This window comes from Acomys minous, assembly GCF_964271855.1.
Source record: "Acomys minous genome assembly, chromosome: 10".
NCBI lineage: Eukaryota > Metazoa > Chordata > Mammalia > Rodentia > Muridae > Acomys > Acomys minous.
This window is the reverse complement of record NC_140491.1, coordinates 108,139,287-108,158,297: the sequence shown is the minus strand read 5'-3', so window position 1 is coordinate 108,158,297 and position 19,011 is coordinate 108,139,287. Positions and strand designations below refer to the sequence as shown.

Below are 19,011 nucleotides of genomic sequence, written 5' to 3'. Positions count from 1 at the left end.
TGGCCTCATATATTTTCTTGTTTTATATTTTATATATCTTTTGTAATTTTATTATTTAAACCCTCACATTTTTGGTGATAACTTGTTTTCTTTTCTGTTATTCTGTGGTTCTCTTTTTAACCTTGAGGTGGCATTATTAGCTTAATTAAAAAGCATTTGTAATGGCTTATAGATAATAGCTTTTACACTTTCAAATCCTTTCGCTTTTACGTATATCATAGAAGAACTTAAGCATATTATCAATGAGAGGTTAAGCCTAACTATTACTCATTTTTCTAGCATGTACATTTTAATGGCTTACCACTGAAGTTATTATTCTGTTAATATTGCAGTCCTTGTCAGGAAGCACCATGCCTATATAACTGTAAAAAAATTGTCTGAAGAAATAAATATATAAATAAACACGTTTACAAACATAATAAAACCAGGAAAATTACAGCCGTGTAGCAGGCGTCTCACTGTGGTTCATGTAGAGCAGCCTGCCCATAAACCAGCCAGAGCTTCGGCGTGCGTGCGTGAAGGGAAAAAGGTGGAGACCCGCTTCGACCGCCTCTTCCAGACTCGTAGGATCTGGGTGCTTCAGGGAAATGATAAAGAACTGTCTAGAAACAAGGGGCCGCCTTTGCCTGATAGCTGGGGCGGGCGGATGGAGAGTCCAAGGCGCAGGTGACTTCCATTGAGGACGCCATTGGTTTGACTTTTCCACGGTAATCAGCAGAGCCGTTGTGTTGTAAGGGCTCTGGTCATTTGTTTAATTGCCCACTGCTGTATAGGCACACCTGGATATGCTCCCGTCCAGAAAAGGTTGCCAGGGAGACAGCGTAGGGGCGTGGCCACGGGTTGGCACCCTTTGAACTTGTGCGTTTCTGTTGTGGCTGGGCTCTACCTTCACGTGCTATTTCATCTTTCTAGGTTGCTGTTCTTGCTCCTTGGGAAATGGTGGAGTACACTGTTCATCAGTAGAGCCAGTGACAAACGCAAGTGCCAGTGGGCCTATGCCTTCTTCCTTTGAGAAGAGTAAGTAAGCCCTTACTGTGAGGATGGACTTAGGTGGGTGAAAGAAGGCGCTTCACTATACTGTATGTGAGAAGAGTACCGCACAGGCTTTCTACTGAAGCCGTGCCTTGTAGAACACGCCTTAAGAATATGTCTCCAGGGTGCTGGAGAGATGGCTCAGAGCTTAAGAGCACCAGCTGCTCTTCCGAAGGTCCCGAGTTCAATTCCCAGCAACCACATGGTGGCTCACAACCACCTACAATGAGATCTGGTGCCTTCTTGTGGTGGGCAGGCACACGTGTGGCAGAATACTGTATAAGTAATAAATAAATCTTTAAAACAAAGAATATGTCTCCAACAAGAAGGGGGAAAATTATAATAAGATCATAATCATAGACACAGAACACTCATTTAAAATTTAAATTTTTAATTTTTTGGTTTTGTTTTGCTTTCTGAGACATGGTTTCTCATGTAGCCCTGGCTGTCCTAGACTCGCTTTGTAGACCAGGCTGGCCTCAAAATGCACAAAGATTGAAGTTTGGTCTTCTTTCTTATTTTAAAAGCTGAGGCTGACCCTCGCTTTATTCTCTAGGACCAGCACTAGTTTATTAGTTAGGGTCTTTAATGAAACTCAAGAGGTAATAGTACATTTGTTTCATGGTTTGTCAAAATAGGACATAATAGGGTGTTTGTGGCTTATGCGGATTTCTCACAGATGAAACTTTATTAAGTCAACCTTTAAAATTATATGTAAGCTATATGAAGTATGTCTAAATTATGTATCATAATTATATAACAATTTTTTTCAAGACAGGGTTCTTCTGTGTAGCCCTGGCTGTTCTGGACTCACTTTGTAGACCAGGCTGGCCTCGAACTCAGAGATCCACCTGCCTCTGCCCCGCAAGTGCTGGGATTATAACATAAATTTTGTAGACAGAGACCTTTGTTAACTATATAGAAGGAACCACTACGTTCTACTTGTGCATTTTCAGAGAGACTCTACAATGAGGAGTCTCCAACATAACCTGAGGGCATTCTCCATGGCTGCCGACAGCTAGGTCCCGGTTCTTAGCTGAGCGTACGTCTGTGCTGTTTCTCTTGGAAAGTCGTTAGGGGTTTGAAACAATCACACCTGTGCTCACTGTTTTGTAGCTGACCACTGTGTGAGTCGCTGCGAGTCCCAGAGCTGCGTCCTGGCCCAGGAAGAAGAGCAGCATCTGCAGAGTGGAGACCCGCAGCTGACGCGGCATGTCCTGCTGTGTTTGCTCCTCATCATTGGCTTGTTTGCTGTAAGCGTTTCTTCGGCTTCTATTTGGGGTTGTTTCTTTAACTATTTGGCTTCTCTCAGAGAAATTGTTTTGCAGAAGTATTGTTGGTAGGGTCATCTGAGGAAGGGGACACATCACGAGGAAGGGGACAAAGAATGAATTTTTTTACTCTATTGCCCAAGCACCCCAAGGATCTGTCCTCTTTACCGTCACTGACTTGTTCTATACCCTTGAGCCTGGAATTCATCAAAAGAAAAGGGTATTTTCCTGATGTGTGCAGTGCACAAACAGCTAAATTATCTCTCTAAAGATACTTTTCGAATAAACTTTAAAAAGTAATTTTAGGGGCTAGAGAGATGGCTCAGCAGTTAAGAGTACTTGCTGCTCTTGCGGAGGATACAAGTTTGGTTCTCAGCATCTGCAACCACTGTCTGAACCTCCAGCTCCAGGGGATCTGATGCCCTCTTCTGGCCTCTGTGGGCACCAGGCAAACACATGGTGAACATACAGGACACGGGCATACACTCATATACATAAATCTTTTAAAATTTTTTCATACTGTAGAGAAAACAAGAAGAATACCCATCATACTAATGCCTTCTAATTTTTCCTTTTTCATTGTTAGTCTTTTTGTGCTGGAGATTGACCTCTGACCTCTATCCTCAGCCCCGCCTGCTAATGTTTTTAGCACACTCTGCATGGTTGTAATAGTACGTTCAGGCGTCTAGGTTACTTTTTTTCACCCGTGTCAAGCAAGGCTGCTTGGCTGAAGTGTTCGAAGCTATTGCTTTAAATTATTTCCCAATAGCCCCAGAAAAGCAACATCATAATTTATTCAAATACTCTTTATTAGTTGTTCATAGTTCTTTAAAATGTTATAATAAACACCTCCAGACATTATACTTCCTACTGCTAAGCTCCCAAATTTGAGAAACTCGCATCAAAGTCTATAAATATTTCTGTGACACAGATTCTTTTCCAAAGGGTTAGTGTGTCTCTATAGAGTCCTCATGGCTGCCCCAAACACTGACGGGTTCTTCTTTTATGAGTACAGTACTTTACTTTACTGTGTACATTTCTTTAAGTATAGAAGGGTTTTTCTTTGTTATCCTCGTTTGTGAGTCATCAGTTGTTACACACACCTCCTTAGGATGGTTCTCAAGTGTGACCTCCCCAGAGATGGGAGGGGGTCCCAAAGCCTCTGCATCCTCTTCACACTTGGACGCTCATTACGCAGCATGATATTTGCCAGCAACACTTAACGGCCATCGAAGAACAAAGGGCAAAAAGAAAAAAAAAAGAAAAAGAAAAAAAAAAAAAAAAGAACTGCTGCCAAGAACCGCTGCTCAGTGATATAATTGTTTTCATTGTGTCAGACTAATTTTAAAACCCGTCCTGTGTAGGCTAGTCGGCAGCCCTGATATGTTATGTAAGCTTCTGTATTATGGCTCATGTCTTCTCCCTTCAGATCTGATCAGAATAGACCCTGGTGAGTGGCATCTGTCAAGAGGAGAGTTTGAAACCTCTTGTTTGAACGACACGGCTTCTACATTCTCTTGATGTTTTTTCCTTCACTCCTTCCCCCTAATTGTTAGCGAGATAAGTTATACTGCGCGTGCGTGTGGCATGGAGAGAAATGATTCTTGTGCTTAATTTTCAAGTGCCCCTTCCCTCCCCCCAACCTTTACAGAATCTCTCTAGTTGTTTGTGGTGGCTGTTCAACCACGAGACTGGACGACTCTACGTTGAGTTGCAGTTCTTCTGTGCTGTGTTTAACTTTGGCCAGGTATTTATTTCCTGAGAACTGAGGGGGGGGGGCTCTGTTTCTTGGGTGAGTTGATTGGGGGGCGGGTGGGGTGCAGATGTTGTTTTCTTTTAAATCAAAAGGGTTTAGTTTGTTTGTCAGCTGCTGGCACGCGTGACGACAGCTGACAGCTGCGGCCCGTCTCCCCGTAGAGAGGAGTTATTATATTGGTTGAAGTCATCAGAATGTACACTGAGTGTTTCCACCAGAAATACCAAATACTTTTTTTTTTTTTTGCTTTGGTGTTGAGATGAGAATGATAATTTAAGTAGGAACAAGATGTCCTCAAATTCTTCTTAAACTTCTTATGATCTTAAGGACTCACTTTGGAAAATAATTTGCTTCTCTGAGTCTTTAGTTTGGACACTTACACAACTACACATCATATGCCTTTTTTTTTTTTTGAATGACAGGGACTTAAATCAGTGTGTTTAAAATGATGTGATGTGTAAATACATTTTAGCACAGAGATTGGTAGCCTGTCCTTGAGAGTCTACCATGTACCAACCATGGTTAAGGCTTTTACATTCATTATTGCATGTAAACACCAAAATACGCACAAATAAATACTATCATCCTCCTGTCATGATGCTATTAACCTTGGTGTTTAAGGCCTGGTGTTCAGACGGCTCTGGGTTCAGTCCCTAGCATGGAGACAAAAAGAGCTATTTAAGGAAAATAACAGCTTACTAATTGGGAAATATTTTATGCGCAAAGTTTAAACTTTGATCTTAGCATCAGCCTGCTTTTCTTACCCTTTCTTTCTTTTTACTCTCTCTCTCTCTCTCTCTCTCTTTCTCTCTCTCTCTCTTTTCTTTCTTTCTTTCCCAAGACAGGGTTTCTCTGTGTAGCCTTGGCTGTCCTGGACTCCCTTTGTAGACCAGTCTGGTCTCGAACTCACAGCGATCTGCCTGCCTCTGCCTCCCGAGTGCTGGGATTAAAGGTGTGTGCCACCATGCCCGGCCCTCCTTTCTTTCTTATGGTGCCAGGGATTGGATTTCACTCAGGGTTGTGTGCACACTAGACAAGTGTTCTACACTGAACCACGTCCCCAACTCAAACCCATAGTTTTTTATTAGAGAATATTCATTCATAAACTGAATATCAACTTGAAAAATACGGTGTTAGAAATCATTGTCTATTAAATTTGAAATATTTTGCCGTATTAGGTAGTTAAAACTAGTTAGTTTATGCCCCTACATGTTTTTGCCTTCCACTAGCCACTCCACATATTTCTTGTTTGTTTTTGACATTGTTATTGGAAGAAAACCAGCAAAGTATAAAGAAACATTGTGTAATCAGTTTATTACAAACAAGCATGGGCACCCAGGCCACCTGACACCACTCTTACTTTGTGACACCAATTAAGATCTGACATTATCCCACTGCAGACTGCTAGGCTGAAGATTCACAGGCCTCCTTAGCATTTTGCATTCAGAATGCCCGCTCCAGGCTGAGCCAAGCCAGGACAGGGACTAAGCAAGCTTCATTCCACAAGGCTCTGTCAAGAACAGAGCTAATGGAATGTCGTTCTTCAAATGCTGCCCGCACAGTTTATGCCTCACATAGTTCAAAGGCATGAGAAGACACGAATCTCATGCCAAGCCCATTCTCCTTTTAAGGACTTGGTATAGTGAGATACTTACTTCTAACAATTTATAGTTTGGGGTTGGGGATTTAGCTCAGTGGTAGAGTGCTTGCAAGGCCCTGGGCTCAATCCTCAGATCTAGAAGAAAAAAAAGAAAAAGAAAGACAAACTAACAATTTATAGTTTAAGGGTAAAGACAAGCAAGGCCTTCATGTGATATATTTAAACGTTGTTAACTATGTGTGTGTCTGCCTTAAGGTGCAGCTGGGGAAGGTAGGTATGTGCATGCGAGTACAGTGGCCTGTGGAGGCCAGATGAGGGTGTCAGATGCCCGGGAACTGGAGCTACAGACACTTTTGAGCCACTCAGCATGGGTGCTGGGAACTGAGCTCAGATGCCGGAGAAGAACAGTCCGCACTCCTGCCTGCTGAGCCTGCCCTCCGGCTTCATGTGCCAGGGCATGAAGGACCATGCTCGCAATGTGTACGTCTTGGGGGACCTTTCATATCCACAACACAGCGCTAACTCTATCCCAACTACATTATTAGATATTACAGCCCTTGCTAATTACAGTTATGAAGTTTCAAGAGAAAAATAATAAGTACTCGGGCACAGCGAGAGAGATTTTTTTTCTTTTCAAAAAGGGGGAAACAAAAACATGTAGGCTTTAAATGGTTCCGTTTTTTTCTTCTGCAGTGAGTTGTCATACGAATGCAGTAGTTCCTCAGCAGTGGGTGTTCTCACCCATCGTAATGACCGGGGCAGAATGAGGGGGGTGGTGGGAGGATGGGGGGGGGGCAACAGCGAGCAGGGTGTCATGTGTGCCCACAGGCACTGCACTCAGGTCTGCTTTGCATGCTGAATGGAAAATGTTGCTCTAATCGCTGTCGGCTGCTTTCTCACTCACTAAATGTCTTAATCTCTGTCTTAAGGTTTTATTGTTGAATTCAGACAGAATAACTGTTTTCTCCCCCTAGGGATTTATTTCCTTTGGAATCTTTGGGTTGGACAAACATTTAATCATCCTACCTTTCAAAAGAAGGTAAATTCAGTTTCAAAATAAGCCTGTGTACCTAAAGGTGATGACGAGGCCATCCTATTAAAACACTGATACCTTTATCTCTGCTAGGAGACAACTAAATACCACACAAAGGTTATCTGTGGAATCATGTATTTGTTGCAGATAATTGCAGGGAAAGTACTGGAAGAAGTATTATAAATCCAGCAATGTAATTTGCATTTTAACAAGAATTGATGGGCAGTGACTTATATCTGTGCTATTAAATACATAGTTAAATGAAACTTGGAAATGGAAGTAGGCAGCGCTTTGTCCCCATTAGCGTCTACACCTGATTGCTTTTCTCCCTTTGACAATGGGCTCTCTCTTCCTATCAAACTGAGAGTTTGCAGAAAACTCAAAGGTTTCCTCAACTTTGAGAGTTCTTTCTTTTAATTAAAGTTTCTTTATGAAAAATAACGAGGTCAAAGTTTCAACTTGGGGATGGAAAGAGAGGCAGGGGGGAATGTTTATTCTTTATTTGCTCTTAAGGCAAAATCCATAGCACTAGAGGTGCTGATGGAATCCACACCACTACGCTGTAATGAAGGCCAGGTGATAGTCACCACCCTTTCTTCTCCGTCATCATCACCGCCGCCACCATTGTCTTCATTAGGATGTCTTTGCTAAGGGTCCTAATCATTTCTCAAAGAAAAGTATGACAGGAAAGCCCTTCAGCTTAGTCACCAGCTTCACAGTGCTGGCCAAGTCCGTTGTCAACAGTTGTGTTGGCTGGATGGACAGGACCGAGTGCGCTATACTCCAGAGCCTGGCATTTGTTTCTGGGGTACTAACGTTGAAAATGGTGAAATGGAATGCTCAATCTCTAACTTACCTTGGTTGGTTTGGGTTTGGTTTTAGTTTGTGAGGCAATCTGAGGCATCCTGCTTAAGCTATGTCTGCGCTTCAAAAAGGCCAAGCACAGAAGGAATTTCTCGGGAGAAACTGCAATGGGTCAGACATATCTGGAGTGTATGAAATGGTCAGCCCCACGCCACCCTGCTCAGAGCGCAAGTGTCCAAGCAAGGCCGTTTCTACTTCAGAGATGAACGAATCTGGGTTGATGACAGAGCTCTGGTGGCTGGTTTAGAACAGCTCCCCGGCGAGGCAGATAGGGTATTCTCTGGCTTGTTTTCTTTCCTTAAGAAATGGCCTGCTTATATTTTGGTTTTCAGGCTTGGATTTCTGTGGAACAGTAAAGAAACAGCAGAAAACAGAGAATCACCTGTTTCTGAGGAAATCAAAATGACCTGTCAACAATTTGTACACTATCACCGTGACCTGTGCATCCGAAACATCGTCAGAGAAAGAAGGTAAAGTCAGTACAGGGTTTGGAAACAGAGATTCCAGATTACTAACACTGGGGTTTAACAAGCTAATAGTTGTGGGTCGTTTTTATAGCTTATTTCTTAAACTATAAAAATGACATATCACTTTGATTTTTTTTTTTTTTTGGTTTTTTGAGACAGGGTTTCTCTGTGTATCCCTGGCTGTCCTGGACTCACTTTGTAGACCAGGCTGGCCTTGAACTCACAGTGATCCGCCTGCCTCTGTCTCCCGAGTGCTAGGATTAAAGGCGTGCGCCACCACGCCCGGCTTCACTTTGATTTTTTACATTTAATGTCAGGCAGCTTCTGGTTTCGGTATAAAGTGTGAGCTGTAAAGGTGTGGTAGGGTATTAACATCCTCTTAGCTTGGTCATTAGTGCCTCTCGCTGAGGAACACGGGGCCTAGGAGGAATTTGATATGCTCATCTCCTGGTGCTATGTCATTGCTTATTACTAATGATGCTGTCAAGAGAACGAAATGAATTTTCTGCCTCTTAATTAATTCTATGATTTTTATTTCACCTCAAGTCCTAGTCATTATTGTGTGACATTATATTTATTCTTCTAATCCCAAGGCACAGAATGTGCTGCAGCAGGAAACGATGAACTATGAATAATCAAACATTACAGTGCCGGTAGCTTTCGCTGTCATAAAAGAGGAATATAAAACAAAGCAAAAATATAAAGAACCTAATACTGTTCTGTGTATTTCTAAAAACTTGGAGCTTGGTGTTCAAGGTGGTCCAGTGTTAAGCATTGGCCAGTATGCCCACCATGACAGCCAGAGGAACGCCGCCCCGGCAGAGGAAACGGGAAGGGGCTCACCGAGTGTTAATACTCCCTGACTATGTGAACCTTGGCAAGTTTAACTCTCAAAGCCTCAGATTTTATTTTCTTTAAAAAACAAAAAACAAAAAACAAAACAAAACAAAAAAAACCCAAACCCAACAACAACAACAACAACAACAACAAACCCCTACTGTGGGGGCTGGAGAGATGGAGGGTTGAAAGTACTTGTTCTTGCAAAGCCCCAGAGTCTCAGTCCCCAGGCCCCACACGGTGGCTCCCGACCTTCTGTAACTCCAGTCTCAGGGGAGCCCCGCCTCTGGCCTCCTTGGGCACCAAGCAGGCACACGCAGGCACAACACTCACACGCATAAAATAGTAATAAAGAAACCTTAGAGAAAAGTCTGACGTTGATGGCGGAATGTCTGTGGTGAGCCTTGTCCAGTTACTGACAATGACAAACTCTGGAGAAGAGCGACCTTTCTACCTTGAAAGGCTGAGCACCATTTCAGGATACTGTGCATGGATAAAGAACATTCTCATTATCTGTCAGGTCACTGTGGTTGCCAAGTGTCAGAAAGCAGAACTCTGAGCATTTGCTGAGCTACCAGGTCCCAGATGGCTGAGTGGGCACCAGCTGGTATAAACCAGCTCATTCCTGCTTCTTCCCCGGACCTACAGCTTGCACTGTCACATTCACTGACAGTCTGTACCATTCCACAGGCTCTTGTGACAGCTGCCTGATCACGGCAATCAAGGATCAAATATCTCCAGTTAGTGGTTGGGGCAGAAGGCATTTGCCTGTACCTGAAAAAAAGGCCCAAACTCAGCCTCTAACATTGAGGGAAATTTTATGTTAACTTTTCTCTTAATTGTTATATGTGACATTTTGTATTTATGATCAAATGCTTTCATTTTTTTCCCCGACACCTTTTTGTCATTTCATCTTGCTCTTCACCCTCTATTTCCTGTTGTCAAGCTCTTTAGATTTCCCGGCTTGATTGATGCTTGTGGAGATTCTTGCTGCCTAGTGCACATTTGTATGAAAATGTTTGTAATTCATGTAATTGGTTTTCTTGTTTTGCATTTCTTTCTCTTCTTTATGTGCTCATACTTCAGGCAGTCCAAATTTGCATTAGGAAGACAAATATTAAAAGAATCCAGAAGCAAATTAAAATCAAAGCATGCTTCTTAAAGAAGATTGGCTTTTATTATTTTGTTAGTGCGCATGTGTCTCTGTGCAGGCCCGTGGAGGTCGGAGGGGCGCATCAGATCCTGTGAAGCTGGAGTTACAGGCCGTGGTGAGCCGCCTGATGGAGATGCTGGGGACTGCGCTGGGGTCCCCTGGAAGAGCCTTGGGGACTCCTAACTGCGAGCTATCTTTCCTGTCCCAAAACACACTTTTAAAACCTTGGGTTTGCTGTCAGACAGATCTCAGCTGTTTGCTTCCTGTTTCCTAATGGAGCAAATGGTTGCACTGGCTGCTGAGGGAAAGAGACTATTTGTGAGTAACGGTAAGCTGAAAATAAAGTTGAACTTAACTAGGTTAATACAAGTACAGCCCGATTCTGCCTCTCAGGCGCTAGGATCACAGGCGTGCAGCTATAATAGTCATATAATATAATAGTCATATAATAGAGAGGAGTCTGTAAGGCAGATAGAAGGCCTTACTGAGAGCTGTGGACACAGCTCAGTCACTAAAGTGCCCAGTGCAGAAGCACAAGGAGTTGGGTGTATAAAACCCATGTGAAAGCTGGACTAGTGCCATGTGCCTGTAACCTCAGGCCCAGTGGGGAGAAAGCAAGCTAGGCAGATGGGGGAACTTCAGGTCCAGTGAGACTCTTTCCCAGTAAAGGAAAGACACCAACACTGACCTCAGACCTCCACACACATGCACGGATTTCATGCATACAAGTGAGCATGCGCGTGCGCACACACACACACACACACACACACACACACACACATACACACACGGTGTGTGTGTCATGCTGCTATTAAAAGATACTTCTTGGTGGGCTAGAGAAATGGCTCAGCAGTTAAGAGCACTGGCTGCTCTCCCAGAGGACCTGGGTCTGATTCCCAGCACCCACATGGCAGCTCACAACCATCTGTTAACTCCTGCTCCAGGGGATCTGATGCCCTGCTCTGGCCTTGGTATGTACACTGGGTACCCACTAGACATAAATGCGGGCAAAACTTCCATACACATAAAATTAAAAGGTAAATAAATAATAAATTGTAAAAATCTGTCTTGATCTAGGCTGCTCAACGTAGCACCCATAAGCCACACATAGCTGTTTAAATTCTTGAAAGTTATACCAAGTTGAAAAATAAAGCTTCCTGGGGGCAGGGGAGAGGGCTCCACAGATAAAGGACTTGCCTCATGAGCCTGAGGCCTGGATTTGGAACCCCAGGGTCCACATAAAAGCTGAGCAGCTACGGTGCTGGCCTGCCTGTAGCCCCAGCAAGAGGCAGGCAGACAGGGCGTCTGGTGAGCTAGACTGTCGGGGATGGGTGAGCTTCATGTTCAGCAAGAGGCCCTGCCTCAAGAAATACAGTGGGGAGAAAGCAACATCACCCATTGTCAACTTCAGGCTTCCACATGTATGTGTCCATATATGTGCCCTCCCACACAATACATTCAAACATGCATAAACATAGCTACTACATACACCATACACACGTATCCATACGTGCTCCCCTCCAGAAGGACTATTTCTCAGGCAATATACTTACCTGTGTCATCTTTTAACAGTGTTTGTTTTCACAAGCATTGCTGGCACACTTTATTTTTCACCAGAGGGGTCTTTCTAGGGTCAGGAAGGCTGACAAATCCTTCATGTTTCGAACACGTCCATTTCTGTCATGCTCTTAACTATCACGCTGTCTCTCCTTATTTCCTTTGTGTTTTTCTTTGCTCATCCTCTGTCGTGCAGTGCTGATGCCAGAATTACAGAACACATGGGTGAATCATTCCTTTGACACACAGGTGTGGCACGAAGACTTCCGCCGGGACCTTCTGCGGCTGTGACCTGGTGAACTGGCTGATTGAAGTCGGCCTGGCTTCTGACCGCGGGGAGGCTGTGATCTACGGGGACAGACTGGTGCAAGGCGGGGTCATCCAGCACATCACCAATGAATACTCGTTTCGGGACGAGTACTTGTTTTACAGATTTCTTCAAAGGAGCCCCGAACAGAGTCCTGCTGCTGTCACTGGAAGCAACCCCCAGCAGGAAAGCTACAAAGAAATCAGCCACTCCTCTGCACCCTCACTCTCCCCCAAGACTTAACTTACGCAGGAGAGAGCCCCACGTGGACTCGCACCCTCTGGCCCCACATCTGGCACTTCTAAGCTGCAGGACCTTGGGCAGGTCACCTTTCTGAGCCTTGGTCATCTCCTCTGTAAAATGACAAACGCACTCCTACCCCGTACCGACATGCTATAACTTCATGTGTATATAAAGCACACAGGAGACTGACAGGAGAAAACCCGAAGTTAAAAGTTCTGATGCTGAATACAATGATTGCTATAGCTAACTGCAGTTGTCCCAGTGTCTTGAGGTTTTTTGTTTGTTTGTTTGTTTGTTTGTTTGTTTGTTTTTCAAGACAGGGTTTCTCTGTGTAGCCTTGGCTGATCAGGATTCGCTTTGTAGACCAGCCTGGCCCCGAACTCACATAGATCTGTCTGCCTCCGCCTCCCTGAGTGCTGGGATTAAAGGTGTTTGTCACCACTGCCCAGCATCCCAATATTCCTATATAATTTCTTTCTGCGACTGTTTATTATAATTTCAAAGTTAGCATCCAACTCGCTTGTTTTAAATTGCCAAATCTACCACATTTGCTGCTCTCAAAATGAACCTTAAGACGATGTTACATTTATCGATAACACTTCCACCAACAGATTTTCGTTTATTCTAGCAAAAGGTTTTATTTTTCTTTCCACTTCTTTGACAACTACTGCCCATTTAAAAATTGCAACTACTGTTTTGTTTTTGAGACAAGGTCTCATGTAGCCAAGTATGGCTTTGAACTGCTGATCTTTCTGCAAAAGCCTCCTGAGTTCTGGATTTATTGATGTGTGCCACTATGCCTAGCTAACCCCAGTACTTTTTTTTTTAAGTAATTTTAAAATTTATTTTTGATAAAACACCAATTTTAAAGTTTTGTCTTTTCTTGTTCCTATCTAAAGTAATAATGTATGCCAATACGAAGAGGATAAGAACATTATTGCTATCTCTATAATATTTTAAGTTAAAATTTTAAAGTAATTTGAACATATTCATTTAAATAAGAAATATTGCCATGAGATGTTCTGTTTCTGGTACTTTCAAAGTATCATACTGTGGAAGAAAAAAAATCTACTTTACTTTCTGCATTAAGAAAGTATATAGTCAGAAATTTAAAATTCTAACCCTAGCATTCCTACCTTTAGAATTTAGTCTTTTTTTAAAAAAATTGTGTCCATGTCTAAAAATTTGTAAGTTTAAAAATTACTAAATGCTGCTTAGTCCATTAAGACGTTGAAAACAAAATGACATGGCCTAGATAGCTCCTCAGCAACAGGAAGGCTTTCTCCCAGGTGTGGAGGCTGGCGGTGCGAGGCAAAGGCGCCAGGCACTCAGGTGGGGAGGCCCCCGTTCCAGGCCACAGGAGGAGCTGCACGTGGTGGGAGGGCTTGGCTCTCCTGACCCTCAGAAGAGCGCGTCCCATTTTGACACCTTGTCTCTCAGGAGCCACTCTTCTCCAGGTCACTACACTGGGGTTAGGTTTCGAAGAGCCGAGCTCAGACCCTAACAGCCTCAGGTAAAGCTTTACCCTCATATAATTTGCACACTTTGAACAGCTACTTAATTATTAAATAGCAATGATGATCTAACTTATTTTAAACTTATTTATGGGGGTTAGTGCCCTGGCCTCTTTAATGTAGCAAATACATAATTAAAAGAAAACCTTGCATGGAAGCCTAGTGTATTTAAAAGGAAACGATGCTTATTTTATGTTATGATGATGGAATTGGGATGCTTTAGGCAGAACTATGTGGCTATAAAACTTAGAGGGAAAGAGACATGCCCACGCTGTACTCCCAATGCCCAGGGAAGCACCGGCCTTAGCAGCCTCGAGTGACACAAGACAGAATTCACATGCATGCGGGCAACACAAATGCAAGTGGGGGAATTTGTTTTGTGAGTAAACTATATTGAGTATGCTCTTTTATTTGCACAAATGGAATCTGAAACTTTATTTTCCATGGGAGATGTTAGAAGAAAACCATAGATCTGAGTGACTTGCAGTTTCAGATGATAAAGGCTTTTAAGCGATGTTTTTAGGGTTAAGAATAAGCTAATTTTATTAAATGAAAACATTTGTATGTTACTTTCTCACTGAGAGCACGTTTCTCAATAAAATACCTATTTTAACTTGCTTTGTCCAACATCTTTTCCTTGAATAGTCCAAATAATGCTGATGATACCACACAAGTCCTGCCTGGATTCGCAAAGCTCTCTGTCAGTTTTCAGTTCTTACCTCATACATTACATCCTGACTGCAGTTTCGCCTCGGTCTCCCCTCCCCACCTCCTCTCTCCCAGATCCATCCTTCCCCCACTCTGCCCCCCCTCAGAAAAGAACAGACCTCCCAAGGCCATCAACCAAACGCGCATAACAAGCTATGATAAGACCAGGCACATATTCTCACATCAAGGCGGGGTGAGGCAACCCAGCAGGAGGAAAAGGGTCCCAAAAGCAGGCAGAAGAGTCAGAGGCAGCCCCCTCTCCTACGCTTAGGAACCCCGCAAGAACACCAAGCTACACAACCATAACCTGTATGCAGAGGACCTGGGGCAGACCCATGCAGGCTCCCGGATTCTGAGAGCACACTTGAGTCCCGGTCAGTTGATTCTGTGTTCTTTTTTTTTTTTTTCACATTTTTATTGAAAATTAAAAATAATTCCTATTACATCTCATTTTCTATCCCATCCCATGCATCCTCCCATTCCTCCCTCCCTCCCACTTTCACCCCAATCCCCCTTCCCTATGACTGTGGCTGTGGGGGAACTCCTCCCCCTGAATATGGTGCTAGGGTATCAAGTCTTTTCTTGGTAGTCCGCTATCCTTCCTCCGAGTGCCATTGGGCCTCCCCCACAAAGGGACATGGCCAAATATGGGGCACCAGAGATCCTGTGAAAGTCAGTCCCCAGTCTCCACTTAGCTGTGGAGAATGTTCTGTCCCTTGGCTAGATCTGGGTAGGGGTTTGATGATGACTGCCTGTTTTGTCCATGGTTGGTGCCTTAGATCAAGCAGAATCCCTGGGCTCAGATCTAGCCATCATAATGTTCTTCTTGTAGGTTTCTAGGACCCTCTGGGTCCCCCTACTTGCCTATCCTCTATATTTTCCTCATCTAGAGTCTCAATAGGATGTCCTCACCTCTATCCCCGTTTCCTGGTAGGTGCAGACTTTCATGGGACCTGTCCCTTGGACTAGTGTCCGGTAATAAGTGAGTATATACCATTTGAGTCTTTCTGCTTCTGGGTTAGCTCACTCATTATGATCATTTCTAGCTCAATCCATTTGTCCACAAATTTTGGAAAATCCTTGTTTTTAATAGCTGAGTAGTATTCCATAGTGTATATATACCACAGTTTCTTTATCCATTCTTCTACTGAGGGGCACTTAGGCTGTTTCCATGTTCTGGCGATTATGAATAAGGCTGCTATGAACATGGTTGAGCAAATTTTCTTGTTGTGTGCTGGAGCATCTTCTGGGTAATTGGACCCATACTTGTCACCATGCACAAGACTCAAGTCCAAATGGATTAAAGACCTCAATATAAAACCAGAGACACTAAATCAGTTAGAAGAAAAAGTGGGGAAGAGCCTGGAACACATCGGCACAGGAGACAACTTCCTGAACAGAACACCAACAGCCCAGGCCTTAAGGTCAACAATTAATAAATGGGACCTCATGAGGCTGAGAAGCTTTTGTAAGGCAGGAGACACTGTCAAAAAAACAAAGCGACAGCCTACAAACTGGGAAAAGATCTTCACCAACCCTGCATCTGACAAAGGTCTAATATCCAAACTTTATAAAGAACTCAAGAAATTAAATACCACCAAACCAAATAACCCAATTGAGAAATGGGGCTCAGAATTAAATAGAGAATTCTCAACAGAGGAATATCAAATGGCTGAGACACACTTAAAGAAATGCTCAACATCTCTAGTCATCAGAGAAATGCAAATCAAAACAACTCTGAGATTCCATCTTACACCCATCAGAATGGCTAAAATCAAACATTCAAGTGACAACACATGCTGGCGAGGATGTGGAGAGAGAGGAACACTCCTTCATTGCTGGTGGGAATGCAAACTAGTACAGCCACTTTGGAAATCTATCTGGTGCTATCTCAGAAAAATGGGAATAGGGCTTCCTCAAGACCCAGCTATTTCACTCCTTGATTCTGTGTTCTTGGTCCCTCTGGTTCTCCCAGCCCTTCCTCCCCCTCCTCCGCAGGACTCCCCGAGCTCTGCCTAACGCTTGGCTGTGGGGCTCTGCATCTGTTCCCACAGTTGATGGGCGAAGCCTCGCTGGTCTCTCTGAGGATGGTTCTGCTAGGCGTGGGTCCCAGCACACCATTCGGGCAGGACAAAGCTTTCTTAAGTGAGTTTCCTGGGGGCTATCTCATGACCTTTTGGTTCTGCAGTTTGGAGCAACCAGGTCATTGTCAGGAAACATCTTTTATAAGTACTTTTAAAAACCTGGGTGTAAATGGTCAGGTGACGATTAGTGTTGGAAGACAGTCCAGGTTCATAAAATGTTCTCATTGTTCAGAGAAAGACAGTTTAAATTTATCCCCTTATTTTCATAAAAACCTGAAGCAATTGATTCATTTTGTTACAGTTAAAGTTTCTCTGTGTAGCCCTGGCTGTCCTGGAACTTGCTCTGTAGACCAGGCTGGCCTCAAACTCAAGAGACTCTCCTACCTCTGCCTCCTGAGTGCTAGAATTAAAGGTGTGGGCTGGCACTATAAAAGGATTAGGCAGGCAGTAGTAGCACATGCCTTTAATCTCAGCATTCAGGATGCAGATCTCTGAGGCCAGCGTGGCCTACAGAGCGAGTTCTAGGACAGCCAGGGCTACACAGAGAGACCTTAACTATAACAAAACAAACGTGCAAACAAAAATACTTTTACAAAAAGAAATCACCAAATTTCATTCTGTATGATTATTTTTAAAGAAATGTATTGGAGATTAGTATATAAACTTACATTTTTATCAAAGATGAAACAAACCAATTGTACATAAAATAAGTTTATTATTTTTTACTCTTTATAACAGACATTTTAGAAAGCACTAAAATTTCTAAAATACACTCCAAGATATTAATTACCAGCATGAGTATCCACAGAGTGTGCAGAGTGAAAGTCTCTACAACTTTCCTCACATATCGGTATAATCCTTGTATTTTCTGGGGTTGAAACTTATGAGGCTACCAAGTTATACCAATAAATTATCTATCTAATTTATTCAACCATACACTTCTGTAGAAAGGTCTATATAGATTGTTTTCAACAGTATTTAGATGTTCACTTAGCAAATATTATATAGTATCAAAGCATCAACAAATGGGCTCCATTTAACAATGGAACTTCTACTATGAAGTAATTAAATGTAGGATTAACTTGGAGCCACATATAATCTTGATTATAGGGAAGGAAATCACCTAAGAAACCCATTTGTTAGCAAGCTCTAAGACTGAGAAGAACTACATTATATAAAAGGGAGATACAGGCAGAGGGTCCAGCCAGGAGGGAGGAAGGAAGGCGCACATTGGACACACGTGAGGACTTAGGAGGCCGGCACAGCTGAAACAAAACCCAACAGGAAATGTGGACTATAATATACAGGAAGGGCAGGTCGTCAAGGCATCTGTTAAGGACTGAGACTCTCCCCGCAGAGCAATGAGCTTTTAAGCAGTTTAGACTTGAGTGGTGGGAGGGGCTGAGAGACAGCCCGTGGTTCCGAGTGCTCTTGCTCCTGTAGAGGACCTGGGTTTGGTCCCCAGCACCCACGTGGTGGCTCACACCCATCTGTAATTCCAGTTCCAGAGCATCTCAAACCCTCCGAGGGCAGCAGCATATGCTTGCTGCACACACACACACACACACACACACACACACACACACACACACACAGGCAAAACACCTATACACATAAAATAAAAATGTAAAATAAAAAAATAGTTTAGGCTCCTTAGTAATATAAATAGATAATAAATAAAAAGCACCTAATTAAAGAATGGGCCACGATCTAGATACCTCATTAAATAAGGTATACAAATGAAAAATAAGCATATGGAAAGAAACAGCATCATATGCCATTTAGAATTACAAATTACATTGAAAAACAAAGTGAAAGTCCATGGTTCAATCCCTGTTACCTAAATAAGTGAAAAACAGTTCACATATTAGAATGGTCAAATTCCAAAATATTGAAACTCATAGGCCAGGGCATGGAACAGTGATGCTTGTTAGAGGGACAGAAGATGGCAACATTCTTGAAGACAGTTTGGCAGACACCACAGGATCTGGAGTACCTTGGTGTGATCCAAAATGGATTGAACACTTAGAACCACACAGCAACTTATATACTTTTTTTGTTTTGGTTTGGTTTGGTTTGGTTTTCTGAGACAGGGTTTCCTTAAGTAGCCTTGCCTGTCCTGGACTTACTTTGTAGATCTGCCTGCATCTGCCTTCCTGAGTGCTGGGATTACAGGCATGCGCCACCACGCCTGTTATTTACACAGCAACTTGCACATGGATGTTTATTCATAATTGGCAAATTTTGGAAGCATCCAAGATGCCCTTTAAGAGTGACACACCAAACCAGAAGGCATCACTCATGCTAAGAAATGAGCTATCACGGCATGGAGAGGCACGGTGAAAGCAGTTTCCTCAAGAAGCCAATCTGAAAAGCACTATTGTAAGATTCCAAATACATGGCATCCTGGAAAAGGAAAACTACCCAGATAACGAAAAGATGAACAGCGTCTGAGGGGAGGAAGGAGAGAAAGCAAAAACAATTAGAGCCGTAAGTTTGCTGTTCACGTAAGTCTTGACAAAGGTCACTTTTGAGTTTAATGACAGTGCTTCCGCAGAATAGGCTGCAGCATCAAACAGTCTAAC

At 43.1% G+C, this 19,011-nt stretch overlaps 1 protein-coding gene across 1 annotated transcript in view; it reads left to right on the top strand.

Moving 5' to 3' along the window:
• Positions 1-14,252, top strand: part of GPR155 (G protein-coupled receptor 155) — a 46,479-nt gene extending 32,227 nt beyond the window's left edge. Inside the window, exons 12-17 of the mRNA XM_084799168.1 lie at positions 913-1,017; positions 2,149-2,285; positions 3,955-4,050; positions 6,634-6,698; positions 7,889-8,026; positions 11,820-14,252. Coding sequence (XP_084655294.1) covers positions 913-1,017; positions 2,149-2,285; positions 3,955-4,050; positions 6,634-6,698; positions 7,889-8,026; positions 11,820-12,120 — 842 coding nt within the window. The 3' untranslated portion in view covers positions 12,121-14,252. The remainder of the gene's footprint in view (positions 1-912; positions 1,018-2,148; positions 2,286-3,954; positions 4,051-6,633; positions 6,699-7,888; positions 8,027-11,819) is intronic.
• The last annotated feature ends 4,759 nt before the right edge of the window (positions 14,253-19,011 follow it).